General features: G+C 46.5%; 1 protein-coding gene across 1 annotated transcript; it reads right to left on the bottom strand.

Annotated features, from left to right (window-relative positions):
* Positions 1-2,642: 2,642 nt before the first annotated feature.
* On the bottom strand, positions 2,643-21,989 carry NPFFR1 (neuropeptide FF receptor 1). Its single transcript, XM_060097452.1, is given in 6 exon segments — positions 2,643-2,708; positions 2,710-2,848; positions 2,850-3,509; positions 5,672-5,771; positions 12,531-12,876; positions 21,984-21,989. Coding segments are annotated over 6 exon segments (1,317 nt in total).
* Between the last annotated feature and the right edge of the window lie 300 nt (positions 21,990-22,289).

Below are 22,289 nucleotides of genomic sequence, written 5' to 3'. Positions count from 1 at the left end.
AGAATGGTGGTTACCAGGGGCAGGGAGGAATGGGGAGTTATTGTTTAATGGGTACAGAATTGCAGTTTGGGATGTTAAAAAAATTCTGGAAACAGATAGTGGTGATGGTTTCACAGCAATGCAAAGGCACTTAATGCCACTGAACTGTACACTTAAAAATGGTTACATGGTAACTTTTATGTTGTATATATTTTGCCACATACACAAAAAACCAGACATCCCATAGGTACCCACAAGGCCTCACCCCTCATGAAAGCATCAAGTCATGCCTGATTCAAATCAAATCTGAACCAGCAGGCATAGCCTTTGACAGATTTTTTTTTAAGAAATAACAATAACAGCAAATATATGAATTATGGCCTAGTGCAGGTTTTGTTTTTTGTTTTTTGTTTTGGCAGGCCCAATCTTTCAAAGCATGGCATCTTTGGGGGGAAGTAAAACAAAGGGGCCTTGATAGAAGTTTGGCTTGGGTGAGTGCCCTGGTCTCCCCCCAGCTGTAAAGGCTGTGATTTTGTGGTTGGGGAGACCATGCTAAGGGAGAAACACACACCAGAGGAGAGACCAGACAGTGTCTCCCAACAGATTCCCCCCTGCCACAGGGACAGGCATTTGGGTTTAAGAGGGCCCTTTCTCTGGTCTATTTTTAGAGCCTGGAGTCAGAGTTCTTTACAGCAAGCAGCCAGGAATCCTCTGGCCTATGTGACACAGAACACTGATACAGCACCAGAAATGGGGCCCACACATGCACTACCTAATGAGGGACAGGATGGCACACCCTTTCCTAAGACCCTCATCCATCACTTCCAGACACCTTGACCAGGGTGGGGTCATGATGGATCTTGGCAGCCTGCTCAATACATGGGTCATAGAGAGCATACACAGAACAGCTCAGGCCAGATATTACAAAAGTAAATACAATAGACTCTCATTTCCCAGACCAAGAGCTTGAGGGTGGGGATTCTGGTTCACCATCAGGCAAAAAGTCTTTGTGGGAATTTCCAGCTCTCCTCCCCAATCCACCTTCCTTAAAAAGGAAGAAGGGGCCCGGGAAGAAATCAGAAGACAAATTCTAACCCAAACCCTGCCCCTCTGTGGCTCGTGGCCTTGGTCCCTTTGAGCCTCAGTTACTTTGTAAAACAGCAACATCTCCTTCAGCCTCATTTGTATGGATCAAATGAGACAGTGTCTGGCGACATGCTTGGAGAACACACTGTACAGTGGCTTAGGAATTTTCTTCTGCCCCTACATCTAGTACTTAGAATGGAGTAAACAGGGTTAAGTCTTAAGTCATCGTGTGTCGATTAAGGAGACTACTGGAGCCTCAGAGTCACATTCTCTGCCCTGGAAATGTTTCTTTTTTATTCACTAAAATTCTGGCAGCAGTGCGTTTTCTATAGAGATGAAGGAGAAATACCCAGTTAACTGCAGATTACTGGAGCCGTGCAAGGATCACAAGGTGATCCCACCTCCTGGAGAGAAGCCTCTCTCTTCAAGGTGATGCAGATATGCTGGGTGAGAGCCAGAGCAAACAAGGGATGGTCCCCATCCCTTTTTAGGGCACACAAGTTATCCATGCCAGGGAGAGGTTTAGTGTTTGTCATCCCAGAGGCCCCAGAAGACACCATAGCTTTGGTTGGCCAACTTCTCCCCTGCAATTCCCTGGAGGGAGCAGGGGAAAAGGCCTTGGGGAAGGCTTATACGTGCAGCTCCAGTGAGCAGATGTGTTTCGGAAGGCTGAAAGTGGGTGCTATGCCCTCCTTTCCTCCTGTCCATGAATAAATAAACGTATGCCTCTTGTGGCCTTGCAGCTGCCTGTCGCACTGTGAACTCCCACCTGGGCCGCCGTCATGGTGGTGGGCCCTATGAGGAGAGGAGGGAGGACAGAGACCCACCCTTCTCTGGGCTCAGACCCAGAGTGCCTGAAACTGATGCAGGCTCCCCAGGGCTAGTTCCGCAGCTGCTCAGGCATGACGTCCTGTAAATGGTACTTTGGGGAGAAGAGAATGGCCCTGGACACTTCCTGGAACAAACAAGACAAACCTACACAGAACACACTATGTTCTCCTGGGAAGGGGTCAGGGGAGTGGCTTCAATCATGCATACAGAACACCAGGACGTGGACACCAAGCATCCGATGGACAGGCCAGCCTTGCTTTTCACTTCTTGCCAGCTGCCTAATTAGGATTTACACTTTTCACTGTGTTCGCCTTCCGGGGGTCCTTCTGGAGACAGCTGGAGATGGTCAAAACCATCAGGCACTGGAAGCACACAGACTCCTGTAGGGCTTCCAGCTGAGACTGAGCTGGCCCCATCTCTTCTAGCCTCAGTTTCACGTCTTCAGAAGGGGGATGAAAAACCCCTATTCCGAAAGCTTTTTGAGAATTCAGTGAGATGATGCCGGTGGCTTCTACCACACAGAAGGGCTTTCAGGGAACAAGGCTCCTCTCCCCTTACCCTCCTTTGCCTCTGTCTGAGGGGGGAGGTGGCAGAGAAGATTCCACTAGCAACTAACTGCTCACCTTGTATTTGAGAGGGAGGCACATGGAACCCTCTGCTAACACCACACCAGGCCGCTAGCATGCCTGGGTGTCACGTGTCCAGCCCGGGCCCTCGGGTTCAGGGGCCGGCCCTCCATGTCCCACTCAAACGTCCCAGGCTAGTATGGTGAGGGGCGTATGAGAAAAGACGGGACCCTCGGCGGCCAAGCCAGCGGGGGGCCACGCGGCCACTGTGCAGCGGGAGGCGGCCGGGCCTGGGGGCCCCGCTGCTCGGGCCCGACTCGGAGGCTAGGCCCGAGTCGCTGGGCTGCACCTCCACGAAGACCCGCGTGCGCAGGAGCCTGCTGGGACGCCTCCCGGTGGCTCCCCCGCGGCGGCGGGCAGAGCTGGGCGCGGAAGGCAGCCTGGAAGCTGCGGCGGAAGTTCTCGTTGAAGTAGCCGTAGATGATGGGGTTGGCGCTGCTGTTGAAGAAGGCCAGCCAGTGGGCTAAGGGGAAGGCGTAGACGGTGACCAGGTGCAGCTGCGGCTCGCTCAGCTGCCCGTAGTCGATGAGCAGCAGCAGGGCCCAGAGAGGCAGCCAGGACAGCGTGAAGAACAGCGCCACCATGACCAGCATGTGCACCACCCGGGCCCTGCGCCGGGCGCCGCGGCCGCCCTCCCTGGCCGCCTCCTCGCCGGCGCGCACGGGCCCCGGGGCCTTGCACAGCTTGCGGGCGATGCGCGCGTACATGACCACGATCAGCGCCAGCGGCGCCAGGTAGATGTGCGAGAAGAGCACGGCCGTGTAGACCCTGCGCATGCCCTTCTCGGGCCAGGCCTCCCAGCACGAGTAGAGCGGGTAGGAGCGGTTGCGGGCGTCCACCATGAAGTGGTGCTCCTCGCGCGTAACGGTCAGCGTGACGGCCGAGGGGCACATGATGAGCAGGGCCAGGGCCCAGATGACCACGATGGTGACCAGCGCCTTCCGCAGGGTCAGCTTCTCGCGGAAAGGGTGCACGATGCAGCGGAACCTGCGGCGACGGAGGAAAGAGAAGCGGGGGTCTGGACGGGTCCCAGGGGTCCCAGTGGCCCCAGGGATGAAAGCCATCCCCGACTGAGGGTGGAGGGCTGGGAGCGGGGTAGGGGCACTCCACCTTCGATGTCTCACCTTAGGCGGCATCAAAGAAGGCTCAGATGTTAATTACGTTCGTTTGCAAGCAAACTGGTTTCTCACCTGTTGGGGAGTCAGCTCCTCGGCTGAGTAGCCACGCAACAAAGGCAAAAGGAGGGTTTTACAAGAGCTGAATCCTGTTTGTGCACTTTGGGGGATAAACATTAGCTGGCAGGTTGCAGAGCTATAAGTCCGCACATTCTGTCCTTGAGTAGGCCGATCGGGTAGGTGTCTTAGAGAAAACAATTTTTAGCTGTTTATGGCTTCTCCAGAAAATCTTGGGAGTTCAGGTGTAGAGTCTACGTGACAGGTTGTCCCTATGTCACCTTGGCCAGCGTCCTTCCAACAGTGCCTCCACAAAATTAGGACAGACCTGCACCATTTCCTCATTAGGATGTCTCAGCAGTGATTATTATTACACCCTTAATTTACATCTGAGGAAACTGGTATTCAGAGGTGATAAGTAACTGGCTCAAGGTCACACAGCTAGCAAGTAGCAAGGACCAGCCTTGAACCCAGATTTGTGTTGCTCCACTGTGCCATATAAACCTGCAGCTGTAAACCCTCACTGTGCATTAGAATCTCCTGAAGCATTTAAAAAAATACCTGTGCCCAGTTCTCCTGGTCGAAGATGCCAATCTAATTAGTCTAAGAAAGTCATGGGGCAGTTTAGGAGCTGAACCTAGACTAGAACACAGGCCTAGAGCTGACTCCCAGCCATGTTGCTCTTTCTACTTCAGCAAACTGTGTCCTGCTCTCCCCACTCCGCACCCTTTCCCCGGCCTGACAACACTTTCTACTTTTCCCACAGCCAGTCTCAAGCCTTGTTTTCTCAACCTACCTGACTCTGGCCTACTGGTCTCATAGCATCACATACTTAAGGAATTGCCAGAGAACAAATAATTTTTAAAGCACGTAGCACTGGCTGTAAGTGCAATAGCACTTAATGGATGGAGGGGAATCCTGGGGCAGACCAGGAAGGCTTCCTGGAGGAGACAGGAACTTGAAGAATACTCCAAACACTACTGGGAGACACTGCACACTCACCTATCGTTAACAATGACAACAAAATGAAGATCAGTGGAGGAGGACTTCCCCCACCATCAGTGGCCTTGCAGACAGGAACCCAGTTCTATCTCCCCAGCTGCCTACTTCACTGGGTCACAAAAGACTGGGTTTGATGAGGGCCAAAGTGGAGAGAGGATGAAGACACTAGATTCTAGAAAGGGTGGAGCTAGTAGGTGCCCACGTTGGGAAGAGGACAAGAAGGAGGGTGTGGGTGTAAGGAAGAAATAGAATAATATTAACTGCTGACATTTGGTCTCTGTGCCAGGTGGTGTGTATCAGCTTTACAAACAGAAGTTCACTGAAGCCTCCCAGCCACCCTGTAGGATATTTACCATTTTACAGATGAGAAAACTGGGACTCAGAGCAGTTAAGTGACTTAACCAAGGTCATGCAGCTAGGCAGCCCTCCAGCTTACCTGCCTGCCTCCCTTGCCCTGGGGGAAGTGCCTGGAGTGAACCCTTATTGAAAGGGCTCACTGAGAGGGAGGATGGAGAGGAGGACCTACTGCAGTTGGGTCAGATGTGTTGCCTGCAAAGAAAGCCTCCTTGGTCCCTGGCTCTATTCCATTAGCAGACCCATGCTTATCAGAGAATCTGATGGAATCTGAGGCAGAAAGACCAGAACTAGCTGGACATGGTGGAGATGGGGAATCAGGGACCAGCAAGGAGGCCTGCTGCTCAGGAAACAAGGACTGCCCCCAGGCTCCTCTTAGGGCCCAGGAATCCCTCTTAAACCTCCTCAGGAGCTGCCTCTGGGCCTTCCAGAAGGAGGTGGCAGTGTCCTCTGCAGTCCCCCAAGTCTAGAAGGCAGCCAGCCCCACAACCCTTCCCTCTGTGGCTCAGGATTCAGCCCCACTGACCACAGAGCAGCCTCGGCCTCCTGGCAGGCCCAGAAGTGGAGACAGCTGCTTGTCCTAGTGCCAGGCCCGGGATAACCAGACAGGAACCTTCTCACCTTTCCACGGCAATGGCCACCAGTGTGAAAACAGAAGCCGACACGGACATGCCCTGCACCAAGCCGCTCATCTTGCATGTGGCGTTGTCGAAGGGCCACCCTGCAATGACAGAAGCCACCAGAGTGAGAGATGCCTCATTTGCAGAGAGCCAAAGACCTCCGGCCATCGGGGCCAGTCCCCTCTGGCTTGCATCTTTCCTGCATGTCCTGCCAGGTCGTCATCCTGCCTCTGCTTACACACTTCCAGGAGTGAGGAACTGAGCAGCCAATACCACCGTGGACAGTCCTATTAGAGACAGTCTTTATACTGACCAGCGATTTCTCTCCATGAGCTTTAGATCCATCCAGCCCTGCCTGGCTTTCTGCTCCTATAGCCCTGTTCCAGGTTCTAGGCCAGTGGTTCTCAACCCTGGCTGCTCACTAGAATCAACGGAGAACTTGGAAAAGGACCAGTGCCCAGGCTCACACCAGACAACCGTATTCTCCAAATCTACCCAGGAGATTTGAGTGGCAGCCAAAGTTGAGAACCACTAGGACAGATCAAGCCTGACTGTCAGGTAGGGGGAGGTATAAGCAGCTCTAGCCCCTCCTACCTGATGTCCTCACTCTGATCCCCAAGCTTCTGCTTTCTCATGAGACCTGGGTCCCACCTGCTCTCAGGACTAGTAGCCAGGTCCACATCTTGGCTACCTGAGGCTGTGTGTTGGTAACTGCCTAGTGTTTCTGCCCCTCTAGGCCTGGGGGCAGGGCGGGGGGGCCCACCTTATTCTTGTCTGTTGTGCCTGCAGACAGGAGTCATCTTCCAAGGCTGGGGTCTTCTTTCACCAACGTCCTTCCCCATGTTGATTTTCTGCCTGCACACTTACTAGATGCCAGGCACTGGCTCACTCAATCCTCACAGCAGGCCCATTATTCTCTCCTTTTTACAGATGTGAAACTGAGGGGGAGACTAATTGATTTACAGTCTCTTTGTCCCTAAATCACTATGTATTAGTGGTGAGAGTTTGGTCTGGGTGCCAGGGAGTTTAAATGTCATGGAAAGTCAATATCGCTGTAGAGAGCAGACTGATAAACTTATGAAAAAAATGTTCAAACCTCATTCATAATTTTAAAAATGCAAATGATATTTGCTGTGGAGAAATAGGAGCTCTCAGACATTGGTGGTGGGAATGAAAACCGATACAGTCCTTCTGGAGGGGAACTAGGCGATGCCTAACTTCTGCACTTATCTTTTGATCTGACAATCTCACTCTATCCTGAATATACACCTCTGATGACACAAAATACATATGCACAGAGTTATTCATTGTAGCATTGTTGTAACTGCAAAATATCAGAAACAATCTAAATGCCCATATAAAGAAGTTGTTGAATAAACTATGGTACATCTACACAGAAGAGTATTATACAGCTGTAAAAAAGAATAAGGAAGACCTCTATGAACTGATATGAAGAGGTTTTCAAGATATACTGCTAAATGCAAAAAGCACAGTGCAAAGAGTATCTATAGTATATTACCCTTCATGTAAGAAAGAAGGGGATATAGGAAAATATACACTTATCTGCTTATTTGTACAAAGGAAGTATAGGAAGGTAGATCAGAAAATAATGAGATTGGCTACCTATACAGGGAGGTGGTAAGAATGAGGAAGAATGGGGTAGTAGAGATGACAGAGGAGTGACCCTTCTCTGAGTATATCTTTTTGTATGGATCGGACTCTTTAGAATTATGGCAATGTTTCACATCTTCAAAAAATAAGTTAATTAACATCAGGATGTGGGGGAAACCCAAAGTGGGACACAAACAGTAACAAATGAACCTAAATGCATTACAAATGAATAAAATAACCACACTGAAGGGGAATGGGGAAGCAAGAAACTAACCTCAGTAACTTTGGAAAACAGTATTTTGACTGTACACTATAAGATTACAAAAATAACTATACATGTACACTATATTCTCATTAATAAATGTGTTCCTCACAAGGGTATGGGTTAGCAATACTGAATCTACCTTATGTGTATACCAAGATTGAACAAATAAGTAAATATATTGTGCATAAATAGACTTAGATTTCTCATTGTTAGAGAAAGAAGTTACAGGTGAGGAAAAGAGGAAAGTTAAAATGATCCTGTAATATTAGATTGGAATCAGAGGCATAATAGTTTTCAATATACGTACAGATGGATAGATATAGAGATAAAGATGCACATGTTAAGTATGTGTGTGTTAGCATGCATATATTTCCTAGCTCTGTCCCTCAAGAGGGCCTAGAAGCAATGAAACCCCAGTGCCAACGATCACATCCAGTGCCAAGGTCTTGGTTTCTAAATGCCATTCTCCAATATAAGGAACCAGACCTTCTTAGAGAAATTGTTGATTGATTCCAGGGCTGGAGCAGGGAACATACAAGGTGAGCCTGGAACACTTTATGGTGCCAGAAGGTAAGGAAATACTAAAAAAAAAATCCATGGTGGCATGTAAAAAGGACACAGGAGCCAAATTGAAAGAGCTCCCAATAGTCAAAACTGGGGGCAATTGAAGCAACAAAATAATGGTAAAACTGGGGTATAACCCATAGAGTAAAATAAATGTAGGGGGAATGATGTTAAGTAGAAGATCAACACTGAGGAAATATAACAGTAATAACTGTTGCAGGCAGGAACCATCCAAAGGATGCTTTTAGTGAGTAAAAGTATAGTGAGAAACAAGGCATTTGCATAGTCTCAAAGTATCTCCCTATGAGATACTTATTAATTATAAAGGGGAAAATGGTAGCTTTATAATGGAAAAATCTGGCAGACACCACATTAACCAAGCGATCAACATTAACACCACCATTAATACATATTGATAGTGTGTGCCTTATCAGTATGTCTTCTGTAGTATTCTCATCAAATATGCATAAACGAAATCGAATTGTAAGAAAACATAAGGCAAACCCAAGTTTCTGGGGTTTCTGCAGAATAACTGATCAGTATTCTTCAAACATGTCAAGGTCAGGAAAGTCGAGAACCAAGGAACAGTCACAGGTTGGAGAAAACAAACAAACAAAAAACAGATACAATGTATGGCCCTCGGTTGGATCCTGGACTAGAAAAGGACTCCAGGGGACTCCTTTGTGGGGAAAGGAGTGAAATTCAAATAAAGTATGCAGATTAGTTAATAGTATTGTATCAATGCTAATTTCCAGGTTTCAATCATTATACTATGGTTATTTAGGATATTAACATTAAGGGCAGTTAGAATGGGCATCATCAGAAAATCTAACAAACAACAAATGCTGGAGAGAGTTTGGAGAAAAGGGAACCCTCTTGCACTATTGGTGGGAATGTAAATTGATACAGCCACTATGGAGAACAGTATGGAGGTTCCTTAAAAAACTAAAAATAGAACTACCATATGACCCAGCAATCCCACTACTGGGTATATACCCAGAGAAAGCCATAATCCAAAATGACACATGCACCCCAGGGCTTCCCTGGTGGAGCAGTGGTTAAGAATCCATCTGCTAATGCAGGGGACATGGGTTCGAGCCCTGGTCCGGGAAGATCCCACATGTCGTGGAGCAACGAAGCCCGTGCACCACAACTACTGAGCCTTCCCTCTAGAGCCCGCGAGCCACAACTACTGAAGCCTTCGTGCCTAGAGCCCATGCTCCTCAACAAGAGAAGCCACTGCAATGAGAAGCCTGCACACCACAATGAAGAGTAGCCCCCGCTCGCCACAACTAGGGAAAGCCAGTGCGAAGCAACAAAGACCCAACACAGCCAAAAATTAATTAATTAATTATTTTAAAAAAGACACATGCACCCCAATGTTCATTGCAGCACTATTTACAATAGCCAGGTCATGGAAGCAACCTGTGTCCATCAACAGAGGAATGGATAAAGAAGATGTAGTACATATATACAATGGGATATTACTCAGCCATAAAAAGGAATGAAATTGGGTCATTTGTACAAACGTGGATGGACCTAGAGACTGTCATACAGAGTGAAGTAAGTCAGAAAGAGAAAAACAAATATCGTATATTAATGCATATATGTGGAATCTAGAAAAATGGTACAGATGAACCAGTTTGCAAGGCAGAAATAGAGACACAGATGTAGAGAACAAATGTATGGACACCAAGCAAGGAAAGCAGGGGGTGGGGGGCGGGCGGTGGGATGAATTCGGAGGTTGGGATTAACATATATACACTAATATGTATAAAATAGATAACTAATAAGAACCTGCTGTATAAAAAATAAATAAAATAAATTTAAAAGAAATAAAAGCTTAATCTCCTCCAGAAAAAAAATATATAACATTAAGGGAAGGTAGGTGAAGAGTATACAGGAACACTCTACCATTTTTGCAACTTTTCAGTACATCTATCTAAAGTTATTTCAAAATAGAAAGTAAAAGAAAGCAAAACAAAACACACCCAGATTCAAAAGGCTACATACTGTATGATTCCATTTATATAATATTCTTGCAAAGACAAAAGGATATTTTCTGTCCCTACAGGAAAACAGACCAATGGTGCCAGGGAGCAGAGGGAAGAAGCAACTACAAAGGAACAAGGGGGAGTTGTGGGGGACAATGAAGTTGTTCTATATCTTGATTGTAACTACATGACTGTATATGTTTGTCAAAACTTGTGGAACTGTACACTAAAAAGAGTGGAGTTTTTGTATGTTAAATTATACCTTAACAAAAATATTTAAATGTAAAACATGCACACATGTACAATGCACATTTTGTAAGAATGCATGCAAATCACAAACATTACATTTAATAGAGTGTTTGCCTATCAGTGGGGGAGGGGGTTTGGAGTGGGGTAAGGGTACAGAAGGGAATGAATAAAGATACACAAGGGGCTTCCCAACACAGTGAAGTCACATAGTGCCAGGAACAGTGGATGCAAATAATTCAACACTCTGCACCTGAATTCAAAAAACAGAAACAAAAACAAAGAAAGAAAAGCTATGTGAAGTTTTCTTTTCTTGCAGAAGATTCTATTAGAAACAACGTAAATACCCATCAAAAAGAGATTGGTTAAATAAATTGTAGTATATCTATACAATGGAATTCTAAACAGTTGTAAAAAAAAAGAATAAAAACCTCTTTCATTTATTAGTATGGAGTAACTTACTCTATGTAAGTTAATTTTAATGAACCCTATTTACAAATTACATGCTACATTTTTTTTTTTTTTTCCCCTTTTTGCGTTATGTGGGCCTCTCACTGTTGTGGCCTCTCCCGTTGCGGAGCACAGGCTCCGGACGCGCAGGCCCAGCGGCCATGGCTCACGGGCCCAGCCGCTCCGCGGCATATGGGATCCTCCCAGACCGGGGCACGAACCCGTATCCCCTGCATCAGCAGGCGGACTCTCAACCACTGCGCCACCAGGGAGGCCCACATGCTACATTTTTAAGCAGGAAAAAAGTAAAGGTGCAGAACTGACTGGTTAGAAAGTTAGCATTTCCTTAATTTGCTTATACTTATATAAAATATTTTTGGAAAGTGCTTGTACTTACACAAAATATTTTGGGGAAGAGATACAAGACACGGGCAGCATCGGTTGCCTCCCAGGAGAGAGCTGGAAGGCCAAAGCACAGGGGTGGAAGGAACACTTTTCACTGCATACCTTTTGTTAGCTTTTGACCATTGAACCATGTGAATGTGTTGTCAATTTAAACAATTTTTTAAATTTACACATGTGAAAAGGACCAGCAGACACCACCTTAACCCACTAGTGACCTCACCATATCATTGTTAACTGGTGTGTGTGTGTGTGCATGAGCCTGTATGTGTGTGCACCTCTGCGCGTGTGTGCATGCATGCCTATGTGTTTTGGGAAGAAGGATGAAGTTTCTGTTCAGCAGCCCTGAAAGAACCTGGGATTCAGCTGTGATCAAAGATCCCACCAGGCACAGCCAGTACAGCCGAGGGGAAGCCGGCAGCCCAGGCTCCACTTTCTGGGTCCTGGAACCTACAGAAACACAGGCTGCTAGTCCTCCAGCCTCAAGTCAGCTAAGTCACTCCAAATGGGGCTGTCCACTTGAATCCTGAGTTCCTGGGAGCTCTGAGCTCAGAACCTGCAGGCGCAGACCTCTAGGGGTCTCCACAGCTCTGGAAACTTGTCCTTCCCACCAGTTAGTCTGTGGAGGCTTATTTTGAAGTAAGAAAGGCGAATCACAGGAGAGAGAATAGATGACGGTAGGATCCTTCTGATATTTGCAGGATGATAGGCAGGAATTTAGAGGTTGGGTGGTCTAGTTCTGCTTGAATCCCTTCTACAAAATCCCTGCTAAACAGCCAGCCAGTCCCTACTTAGACACTCCCAGTGACAGGGAGCCCAATACCTGTACGAGAGAACACTCTTTTGTTGGAAAACATCTCAAATAAGTTTTTAGGTCCTTATTCAGAGGAAACCTGCCTCCCTCCCACTTCTTCCCGCTGGTTCTAGTTCTGCCCAAGGGAGCTACCTGGGAGAGTAGGATTGAACAGTGTAGTGGTTAGAAATACAGATGTGTGAATGTGGGACTTGACACTTCGCTGTGTAAACTACAGACCTGCCCCTTAATCACTCTGAGCATCAGTTTTCTCATCCATACACTGGGGATAACAATAACGCATACTTCATTGGATTGTTGTGAGGATTAGTTAAGATCATGCAGGAAGAGTAAATCACACAATGCCTGGAACATAGAAAATGATTAATTCATTATATCTATTATTTCTAGTCTAATCCCTCAGCCACAAGGCTGTCTTGAGATTTTGAGACAGTGGCATCTTGGCCAAGAGACCAGTCCAGCCATGATTTCAGGGGTAGGGGTACTCCTGCTGCCTCTAGCGCTTCCAACTCACCAGTGATGAGGTTGTCCACAAGGGTGGTGGGCATGCAGAAAATGCCCACCAGCAGGTCGCTGACAGCCAGGTTGAGGATAAACATGTTGGTGACGGTGCGCATGTGCCGGTTCTTGAGCACAATGAAGCAGACCAGGGTGTTGCCCACCATGCAGAGGAGGAAGATGAGCACGTAGGCCACGATGAACATGGCAGCCACCAGGGAGGAGTGCTGATAGTAGGAGGAGAAGGTGAGGTTTGCAACAGGGTTGGCTTCGGCATCACTCCCATTCTGGCATGGGGGCCGGCTGCTGTTGGAAGGCTGGGAGGGCTCCCCTAGGAGCAAAGGAGCACACGGGTCAGGACCCTAGGCGAAGAAGAGGTGACTGACTTCTCACCGCTGGCGAGATCCTTCTGTGCTCCAAACCCTGCCCCTGCCCTAACACCCAGATCATGTACTCAACTCCAACTGCAACTGGATGCACTGATCCAAGGCTTCTACCCCACAGCCATTCAAACCCTGATCTCACACCTCCCACCCCGTCTTGTCCACCACTCATGTCATTTCCCAATGTTGGCTCTTCTGCATTTGCACACAATCCCCCTCTGCCCCATCTAGCCTCCATCCTTCTCTGCCCTGCTCTCTGCCCCAGAGGCTGACTTCTCAGGACCACATTACATCAGGACTATATGACCCAAGTTCCCTTGCCCTCTGGGTTGTTTGCTTTTTTGTTTGTTTATTGGCATATAGTGGATTTACAATGTTGTGTTAGATTCTGCTGTACAGCAAAGTGAGTCAGTTATACGTATACATATATCCATTCTTTTTTAAGATTCTATTCCCTGCCCTCTGGTTTTTGACTGGGTTCAGCCAATGGGAGGCACTGAAAGAGCTTGAAGGAATGGAGGAGAGAGGTCAGGGTATTCATCTCCTGACTCCATCCCTGCCTGGACCAGCTCTCCTGTGGGGCTGTCTTTATGGGCACAGCTCCTGCTGGGTGACTCCTCTCCCATGGCTCCAGCTCTTGCAGAGCCGCAGTGACACCGTTCCCTCTCTGCACTGACCGCTTCCTGTGACTGCCAGTCGCTGGGTGAGTCACCATCCCTGCTGGTTCTCTTGCCTTCCCCTGCCCACTGTAAAGTCTCTCTATTAAACGCTCTTCTGTTAAATCCTTTCTGAGTGCACCACTTGTTTTCTTCTGGGATTCTAACTATTAGATCCTCAAAATCTTTGATGCCCCTCCTCATCATCTCCACAGAACTTTAGTTGGGGAAGGCAAGAAGGCAGTAGAGGGAGAAAGAACGAAAGGGGACTCTGAACCAGGGCTGAGGATCAAAGAAGGCACACATTAAATTCTCCGGAAGACCATTCAAAGCCAAGGCCACCACCCATCCTTTACCTCCTCCCATGGTGGTATCAGCTGCCTCATTTGCACAGCATTTAACAAAGTGCTTCCGTGTCTATTATTTGATCTAACCCTCCCCATTACCCCATGAGGTAAACAGGTTAGGTATTAGCCCCATTTGAAATGGGAGAACTGGGATCAGAGGGGTTCCCAGACTCCCTCAAGGGGACATAGGAGTCTGCAACAGCGTTGGCCCTGCTCTGTGTGTCTCTAATTCATCCCAGGCTTCAGTGTGTGTCTCTCTAGACACGTATGGAAGGGAGCGGCTGAGTGTCCAATCACAGCTCTTCTGGGAAGTCATTAGTTATGGTGACTCATGATGTCTTGTAAACTCTCCTCCTGCCTTCCTCTGGGACTGAATGTGACCTGTTCTAGGAGAAGAGGAGTCTTTAGGGGAATCTTCTGTTGCATCCAGAGCTCAGCCACTGGCCTGGAGGATGGCCAGAAGCTTGGGACCTGGAGGCTAGAAAGACCCTGGGGGAGCACAGAACGATGACCTGGCACAGTGGGGGCCACGGGGACCAGCAGGTGCAGCGGGGCACTTAGGAGGGGGGTGGAGGGACTGCCGGTGGAGGGGGTGAAGCTGGAAGTTTTGGGTGCACAGTGAGAAGAGGAAATGATATTCCTCTGCTTAGGCCCTCCAAGGGCATCCAGTTGTACCCAAACACCTTTATTTTAATATGTCAAACATGTACAAGAGAGAATGTAATAGTGAATATATACAAGAGTATATAGTTTAATGAACCATGACAACAGAGAATAGTATAAAGAACCCCCATGTGTACATCATCCACCTTCAACAATTACCATCTCAAGGCCAATTTTGTTTCATCCATACCCACACCTCTCTTTGGATTATACTGAGGCACAATCACATCACTTCCTTTCATTCATAAATATTTCAGATTGTATCTCTAAAAATTAGGACTCAAGAAAAATCCATAACCCAGTATCATTATCACACCTAACAAAATTAACCATCATGTCACAATACTATCAATTATCCAGCATTCAAAATTCCCTCATTGTTACAGAATTTTTTAAATAATAGGTTTGTTTGAGTCAGGATCCAAACAAGGTTTCTGTTTCTATTCCGTATTATGTGGTGAACCACCCCCAAATCTAGTGACATGGCACTGTGGCTTAGTAATCTGAGTGGCCCTTCTGCAGGTCTCTCTCGGGATCACTCATGCAGCTGAGGTCATCTGATGGCTCAGCTGGGGCTGGCAGGTCCAAGATGACCTCCCTCACATGGCTGGTGGTTGATGCTATGGTGTCTTAGTTCTCCTCCATGTGCCCTCTCATTTTCCAAGAGGCTAGACTGGGCTTTTTCATGAGAGGCTAGCTTGGTGGTCTCAGGGTTCCAAGACAACAAGGGAAGAAGCCACAGGTTTCTTAAGATCTAAGCTCCAGAATTTTCGTATCATCACTTCTGCCACATTCTGTTGGCCAAGGCAAGTCACAATGTCAGCCAAGATTCAAGCCAAAGGAGAAACATTTTCTACCTCTTGATAGAAAGAGTGGCAACATTACATTGCAAAAGGGGTGTGAAGCAGGAATCGTGATTCATGGAGGTCTGTTATTGATATTCTTTTTTTTTTTTTTTTTTTTTTTTTTTGCGGTACGCAGGCCTCTCACCGCCATGGCCTCTCCCGCTGCGGAGCACAGGCTCCGGACGTGCAGGCTCAGAGGCCATGGCTCATGGGCCCAGCCGCTCCATGGCACATGGGATCCTCCCGGACCGGGGCACGAACCCGTGTCCCCTGCATCGGCAGGCGAACTCTCAACCACTGCGCCACCAGGGAAGCCCGGAGGTCTGTTATTGTAAAATCTATCGCCATCTCCACATTGCACTTGGTTAATGTGGCTCTTAAGTCTCTCTTAGTTTCTAGGTTTTCCCTCTGCTTCTTTTTGGCCCCCTGCAATTTATTTGTCATATAAATGTCTGGGTCATTTGTCTGTAGAATTTCTCACAGACTGGATTTTGCTGATTGTTCCCTCTTGATGTCATTTTTTTTTCATCTTTATTTTTTATTTTTATTTTTTCCTTTATAACAAATTTAATCAGTTATACATATACATATGTTCCCATATCCCCTCCCTTTTGCGTCTCCCTCCCACCCTCCCTATCCCACCCCTCCAGGCGGTCACAAAGCACCAAGCTGATCTCCCTGTGCTATGCGGCTGCTTCCCACTAGCTATCTGCCTTACGTTTGGTAGTGTATATATGTCCATGCTGCTCTTTCACTTTTGTCACAGCTTACCCTTCCCCCTCCCCATATCCTCAAGTCCATTCTCTAGTAGGTCTGTGTCTTTATTCCTGTCTTACCCCTACGTTCTTCATGACATTTTTTTTCTTAAATTCCATATATATGTGTCAGCATACAGTATTTGTCTTTCTCTTTCTGACTTACTTCACTCTGTATGACAGACTCTAGGTCCATCCACCTCATTACAAATAGCTCAATTTCGTTTCTTTTTATGGCTGAGTAATATTCCATTGTATATATGTGCCACATCTTCTTTACCCATTCATCCGATGATGGACACTTAGGTTGTTTCCATCTCCGGGCTATTGTAAATAGGGCTGCTATGAACATTTTGGTACATGTCTCTTTTTGAATTATGGTTTTCTCAGGGTATATGCCCAGTAGTGGGATTGCTGGGTCATATGGTAGTTCTATTTGTAGTTTTTTAAGGAACCTCCGTACCGTTCTCCATAGTGGCTGTACCAATTCACATTCCCACCAGCAGTGCAAGAGTGTTCCCTTTTTTCCACACCCTCTCCAGCATTTATTGTTTCTAGATTTTTTCATGATGGCCATTCTGACTGGTGTGAGATGATATCTCATTGTAGTTTTGATTTGCATTTCTCTAATGAGTAAAGATGTTGAGCATCCTTTCATGTGTTTGTTGGCAGTCTGTATATCTTCTGTGGAGAAATGTCTATTTAGGTCTTCTGCCCATTTTTGGATTGGGTTGTTTGTTTTTTTGTTATTGAGCTGCATGAGCTGCTTATAAATTTTGGAGATTAATCCTTTGTCAGTTGCTTCATTTGCAAATATTTTCTCCCATTCTGAGGGTTGTCTTTTGGTCTTGTTTATGGTTTCCTTTGCTGTGCAAAAGCTTTTAAGTTTCATTAGGTCCCATGTGTTTATTTTTGTCTTTATTTCCATTTCCCTAGGAGGTGGGTCAAAAAGGATCTTGCTGTGATTTATGTCATAGAGTGTTCTGCCTATGTTTTCCTCTAAGAGTTTGATAGTGTCTGGCCTTACATTTAGGTCTTTAATCCCTTTTGAGCTTATTTTTGTGTATGGTGTTAGGGAGTGATCTAATCTCATACTTTTACATGTCCCTATCCAGTTTTCCCAGCACCACTTATTGAAGAGACTGTCCTTTCTCCACTGTACATTCCTGCCTCCTTTATCAAAGATAAGGTGACCATATGTCCGTGGGTTTATCTCTGGGCTTTCTATCCTGTTCCATTGATCTATCTTTCTGTTTTTGTGCCAGTACCATACTGTCTTGATTACTGTAGCTTTGTAGTATAGTCCGAAGTCAGGGAGCCTGATTCCTCCAGCTCCATTTTTCGTTCTCAAGATTGCTTTGGCTATTCGGGGTCTTTTGTGTTTCCATACAAATTGTGAATTTTTTTGTTCTAGTTCTGTGAAAAATGCCAGTGGTAGTTTGATAGGGATTGCATTGAATCTGTAGATTGCTTTGGGTAGTAGAGTCATTTTCACAATGTTGATTCTTCCAATCCAAGAACATGGTACATCTCTCCATCTATTTGTATCATCTTTAATTTCTTTCATCAGTGTCTTATAATTTTCTGCATACAGGTCTTTTGTCTCCTTAGGTAGGTTTATTCCTAGATATTTTATTCTTTTTGTTGCAATGGTAAATGGGAGTGTTTCCTTGATTTCACTTTCAGATTTTTCATCATTAGTATAAAGGAATGCCAGAGATTTCTGTGCATTAATTTTGTATCCTGCAACTTTACCAAATTCATTGATTAGCTCTAGTAGTTTTCTGGTAGCATCTTTAGGATTCTCTATGTATAGTATCATGTCATCTGCAAACAGTGACAGCTTTACTTCTTCTTTTCCCATTTGGATTCCTTTTATTTCCTTTTCTTCTCTGATTGCTGTGGCTAGAACTTCCAAAACTATGTTGAATAAGAGTGGTGAGAGTGGGCAACCTTGTCTTGTTCCTGATCTTAGTGGAAATGGTTTCAGTTTTTCACCATTGAGGACGATGCTGGCTGTGGGTTTGTCATATATGGCCTTTATTATGTTGAGGAAAGTTCCCTCTATGCCTACTTTCTGCAGGGTTTTTATCATAAATGGGTGTTGAATTTTGTCAAAAGCTTTCTCTGCATCTATTGAGATGATCATATGGTTTTTCTCCTTCAGTTTGTTAATATGGTGTATCACATTGATTGATTTGCATATACTGAAGAATCCTTGCATTCCTGGAATAAACCCCACTTGATCATGGTGTATGATCCTTTTTTTTTTTTTTTTTTTTTTATTCCTGAATATGAATCCATGCTAACAATTTAGTAAATAGCTTTCTGAGATTTGAGAAGATTAAAAGGCAGAACTCTTCTTTTTTTTTAGAGTTTATTAATTAATTAATTTATTTTTGCTGTGTTGCGTCTTCATTTCTGTGCGAGGGCTTTCTCTAGTTGCGGCGAGCGGGGGCCACTCTTCAGCGCGGTGCGCGGGCCTCTCACTATCGTGGCCTCTCTTGTTGCGGAGCACAGGCTCCAGACACGCAGGCTCAGCAGTTGTGGCTCACGGGCCTAGTTGCTCCGCGGCATGTGGGATCCTCCCAGACCAGGGCTCAAACCCGTGTCCCCTGCATTAGCAGGCAGACTCTCAACCACTGTGCCACCAGGGAAGCCCGTATGATCCTTTTAATGTGCTGTTGGATTCTGTTTGCTAGTATTTCGTTGAGGATTTTTGCATCTATGTTCATCAGTGATATTGGCCTGTAGTTTTCTTTCTTTTTGACATCCTTGTCTGGTTTTGGTATCAAGGTGATGGTGGCCTCGTAGAATGAGTTTGGGAGTGTTCCTCCCTCTGCTATATTTTGGAAGAGTTTGAGAAGGATAGGTGTTAGCTCTTCTCTAAATGCTTGATAGAATTCGCTTGTGAAGCCATCTGGTCCTGGGCTTTTGTTTGTTGGAAGATTTTTAATCACAGTTTCAATTTCAGTGCTTGTGAGTGGTCTGTTCATATTTTCTATTTCTTCCTGATTCAGTCTTGGCAGGTTGTGCATTTCTACCTCTTGATGTCATTTTACACGTTCTACTCTCTGTCCCCTGCATTTCCTATAAATGATAATTAGATCTAGAGGCTTGATCTGATTATGTCTGATGGTCTCTCTCTGTCTCTCCTTTTTTTTTTTTTTTTGGCCACGCGACTTGCAGAATCCTGGGCTGCGGCAGTGAAAGCCCGGAATCCTAACCACTAGGCCACCTGGTGGTCTCTTTCTTAACGCTAAGGTTGATCAGTGGGCTTAGGTGATGTCAGCCTGATCCCTCCACTGTCAAGTTCCCCATTAGCTTTTCACCAATGTTTTCAGCAGGAGCCACTAACAATTATTGCCTAGACTCCTCATTGCATCTCGAATACAATCCAAACTCTTTACTGCATGGTCTGATTCCTGTTGTCATCACTGGCCTCACCCCCTGCTACTCTCCCCTTTGCCCTTTGTGCTCTGGTCACCTCGTGATGCCTCCAACACATTCTTGCTCTTTCCAATCTCAATGCCTTTATCTCTTTCTATTCCCTCTGTCTCTTCCCCTCCTTTAGCTTTCAATTAAACATTGTCTTCTCGGAGAAGCCTGTACCTGATTACTCTAATTTAGGTGCCCCATTATTATCTCTCACAGCATCCTGCTTATTTTCTTCAATCTGCCAATATTTTATTTGTTTCCAGGTTTATTGGTTTTTTTTCCTCCATCTTTGAAAGTCAGGTCCTGGAGAGCAGGGATCTTCACTCTTTCGTTGGTGGTCATATCCCCAGCATCTCGTCAGGGCCTGACAATTGTAAATAATTTACTAAATGGTTGTTGAATGGATAAATATTTGTATGAGGAGAAAAAGGAAGGAAAGACAAATCCTGACATCAGGTGACAGGGTCCTGCTCAAGGCTGGCATTTCTGGTGTTGGAAGGCCTTCTCCAGGGTCCTCTGGAAAGAACCCCCATCAAAGAGTCTGCTGGGAGCCTCCCCAGATAGCTCACCCTTGCTGAGCCTCAAAATCAACCCGCATGACTTGGGGAAATCTGTGGGTGTGGATGGGTAGAGGAAATTGCCAGAACCTGCCCAGCTAAACTCTAGTCTGCCTGTTTCCCCCACTGCCTTTCATCTGGCCCTGAGAAGTGTCTGGGCGCAACCCTGCCCATCCCTGGGCCCTCGGCTGAGCCTGAGCATCAGTCTCTATACTTAGGCCAGTTTCCGGCATTTATTCTCAAGGAGGAAAAACTGCTTCCTATTCCTGGCAACTCCCCTGGCCTGTGGTGAGATGGGTTGGAGGCAGGCAGGCCTCCCACCTGACCTGGGCCCCAAGCCAGCAGCCTGAGACCTCACTAACACCTGGACTCGCCCTTCCTGGGATCTGCCTGGTGCCCTTGCGGATACACTACAGCCTGTGAAAATTTCACCCACTGAACTCAGTTGAGCCATTCCTCTACTCAGGGAGCTTCCTGGAGGTCTCGGGGTATAATAATGGTTATCTCCAGGGCATTCTGATGATCTGAGAGATCCAGCTGTGAGCCACTGAAAGTCTGGGGCCAGAGAGAAGACGGGGGTGCACTGGTTCTCAGTGTGTGGTCCCCAGGCAGCAGCAGCAGCTTCACCTGGAACTTGCTAGAAATGCAGATTCTCAGGAATCACCCCCGATCTAGGGAACCAGAAACCCCAGGGAACCAGAAACCAGGTATCTCTGTTTTAACACATCCTCCAGGTGATTCTGATGGACACTCCAGTCTGGGAACCACAGATAAAGGAGTTGGACCAAAGACCCTGAAGGTAGTGGATGCACACAGACTGGGAAATCCCAGCTCTCCTTCCTGGTGACTTCAGGCAATAGATGGAATATCTGTGTCCCCTCAAAATTCATATGCTATAACCTTTCCCCCAGTGTGATGGTATTTGGAAGTAGGGCCTTTGGGAGGTATAGTTGACCCTTGAACAACACATGGGGTGGTTAGGGGCTCGGACCCCTGTGCAGTCAAAAATCCGAATATAACTTTACAGTCAGCCCTCCGTATCTGTGCATCCACATCCATGGATTCAACGAGCCACACATGGTTCAGTACTGTAGTATGCATCTACTGAAAAAAAAAATCTGGGTATAAGTGGACCAACGCAGTTCAGACCCATGTTTTTCAAGGGTCAACTGTAATTAGGTTATGAGGGAAAGCTCTCATGAATGGGATTAGCGCCTTTATAAAAGAGACCTCAGAGAGTTCCCTTGCCCCTTCCACCACCTGAGGACACAGGGATCCCGTGTGTGAACTAAGAAGCGGGTCCTCACCAGACACTGGATTGGCACCTTGATCTTGGACTTCCCAACCTCCAGAACTGTAAGAAGTAAATTTCAGTTGTTTATAAGCCACCCAGTCTATGGTATTTTGTTATAGCAGCCCAAGCTGACTAAGACACCTCCTCATCTATGTGGGAGCTTATTGTTCTCAGCTTTAAAGTGGAAACACACAATTCCTGGCTATGACCTCGGGTAAGTCATCACCTCTCTGGAAACCAAAGTCTTCACTGGCAAAATGGAGATAAGCTCACACTTACTGAAAAGAGTGAGAAAACGTATGAAGAGAACTCGGCAAAATGTGGGACACGTGGCACTCAATACGTGTTAGCCCAGCAGCAGCCCTGCTGACAGTATTAAACTGCACAATGAATCTGAGCATGATATTTTTATAATACTTTTAGTGTGGGCCTCCCTGCAAAGCCTGAAAGATAAATCAACACCAAAATGAAGTTCCTGAGCACAGAATCCATCTGGGTACTCCTTTGAGTCCACAGCTCTCCCACTAATACCTTCATCGTTATAGCCACCTGCTTGTCCGCCCTGGTACCACCACCTGGGAGCTCAGCCCCAGACTAGAGACCTGGGTTCACCATTCAGCACCCACTTCCCAAGAGCCTCCTGGGTGAACACAGCCTGGGCCGTGAGCCACAGAAGAACATAACACAGTACAAATGACTAATGAATACATGAGACAAAAAAGTTCGTTTGTAATCAAAGAAATGCAATTTTAAAAGAACACAGGGGTAAGCTTTCCATCAATCATATTCACAGAGAGGAAAAGCGCTCAGTGATGCCAGAGGGTGGCTGTGCACTGC

The sequence above is a fragment of the Mesoplodon densirostris genome, chromosome 1 (genome assembly GCF_025265405.1).
Source record: "Mesoplodon densirostris isolate mMesDen1 chromosome 1, mMesDen1 primary haplotype, whole genome shotgun sequence".
NCBI lineage: Eukaryota > Metazoa > Chordata > Mammalia > Artiodactyla > Ziphiidae > Mesoplodon > Mesoplodon densirostris.
Note: the sequence above shows the minus strand (reverse complement) of the source record. Positions and strands in the feature narration are given on the sequence as shown.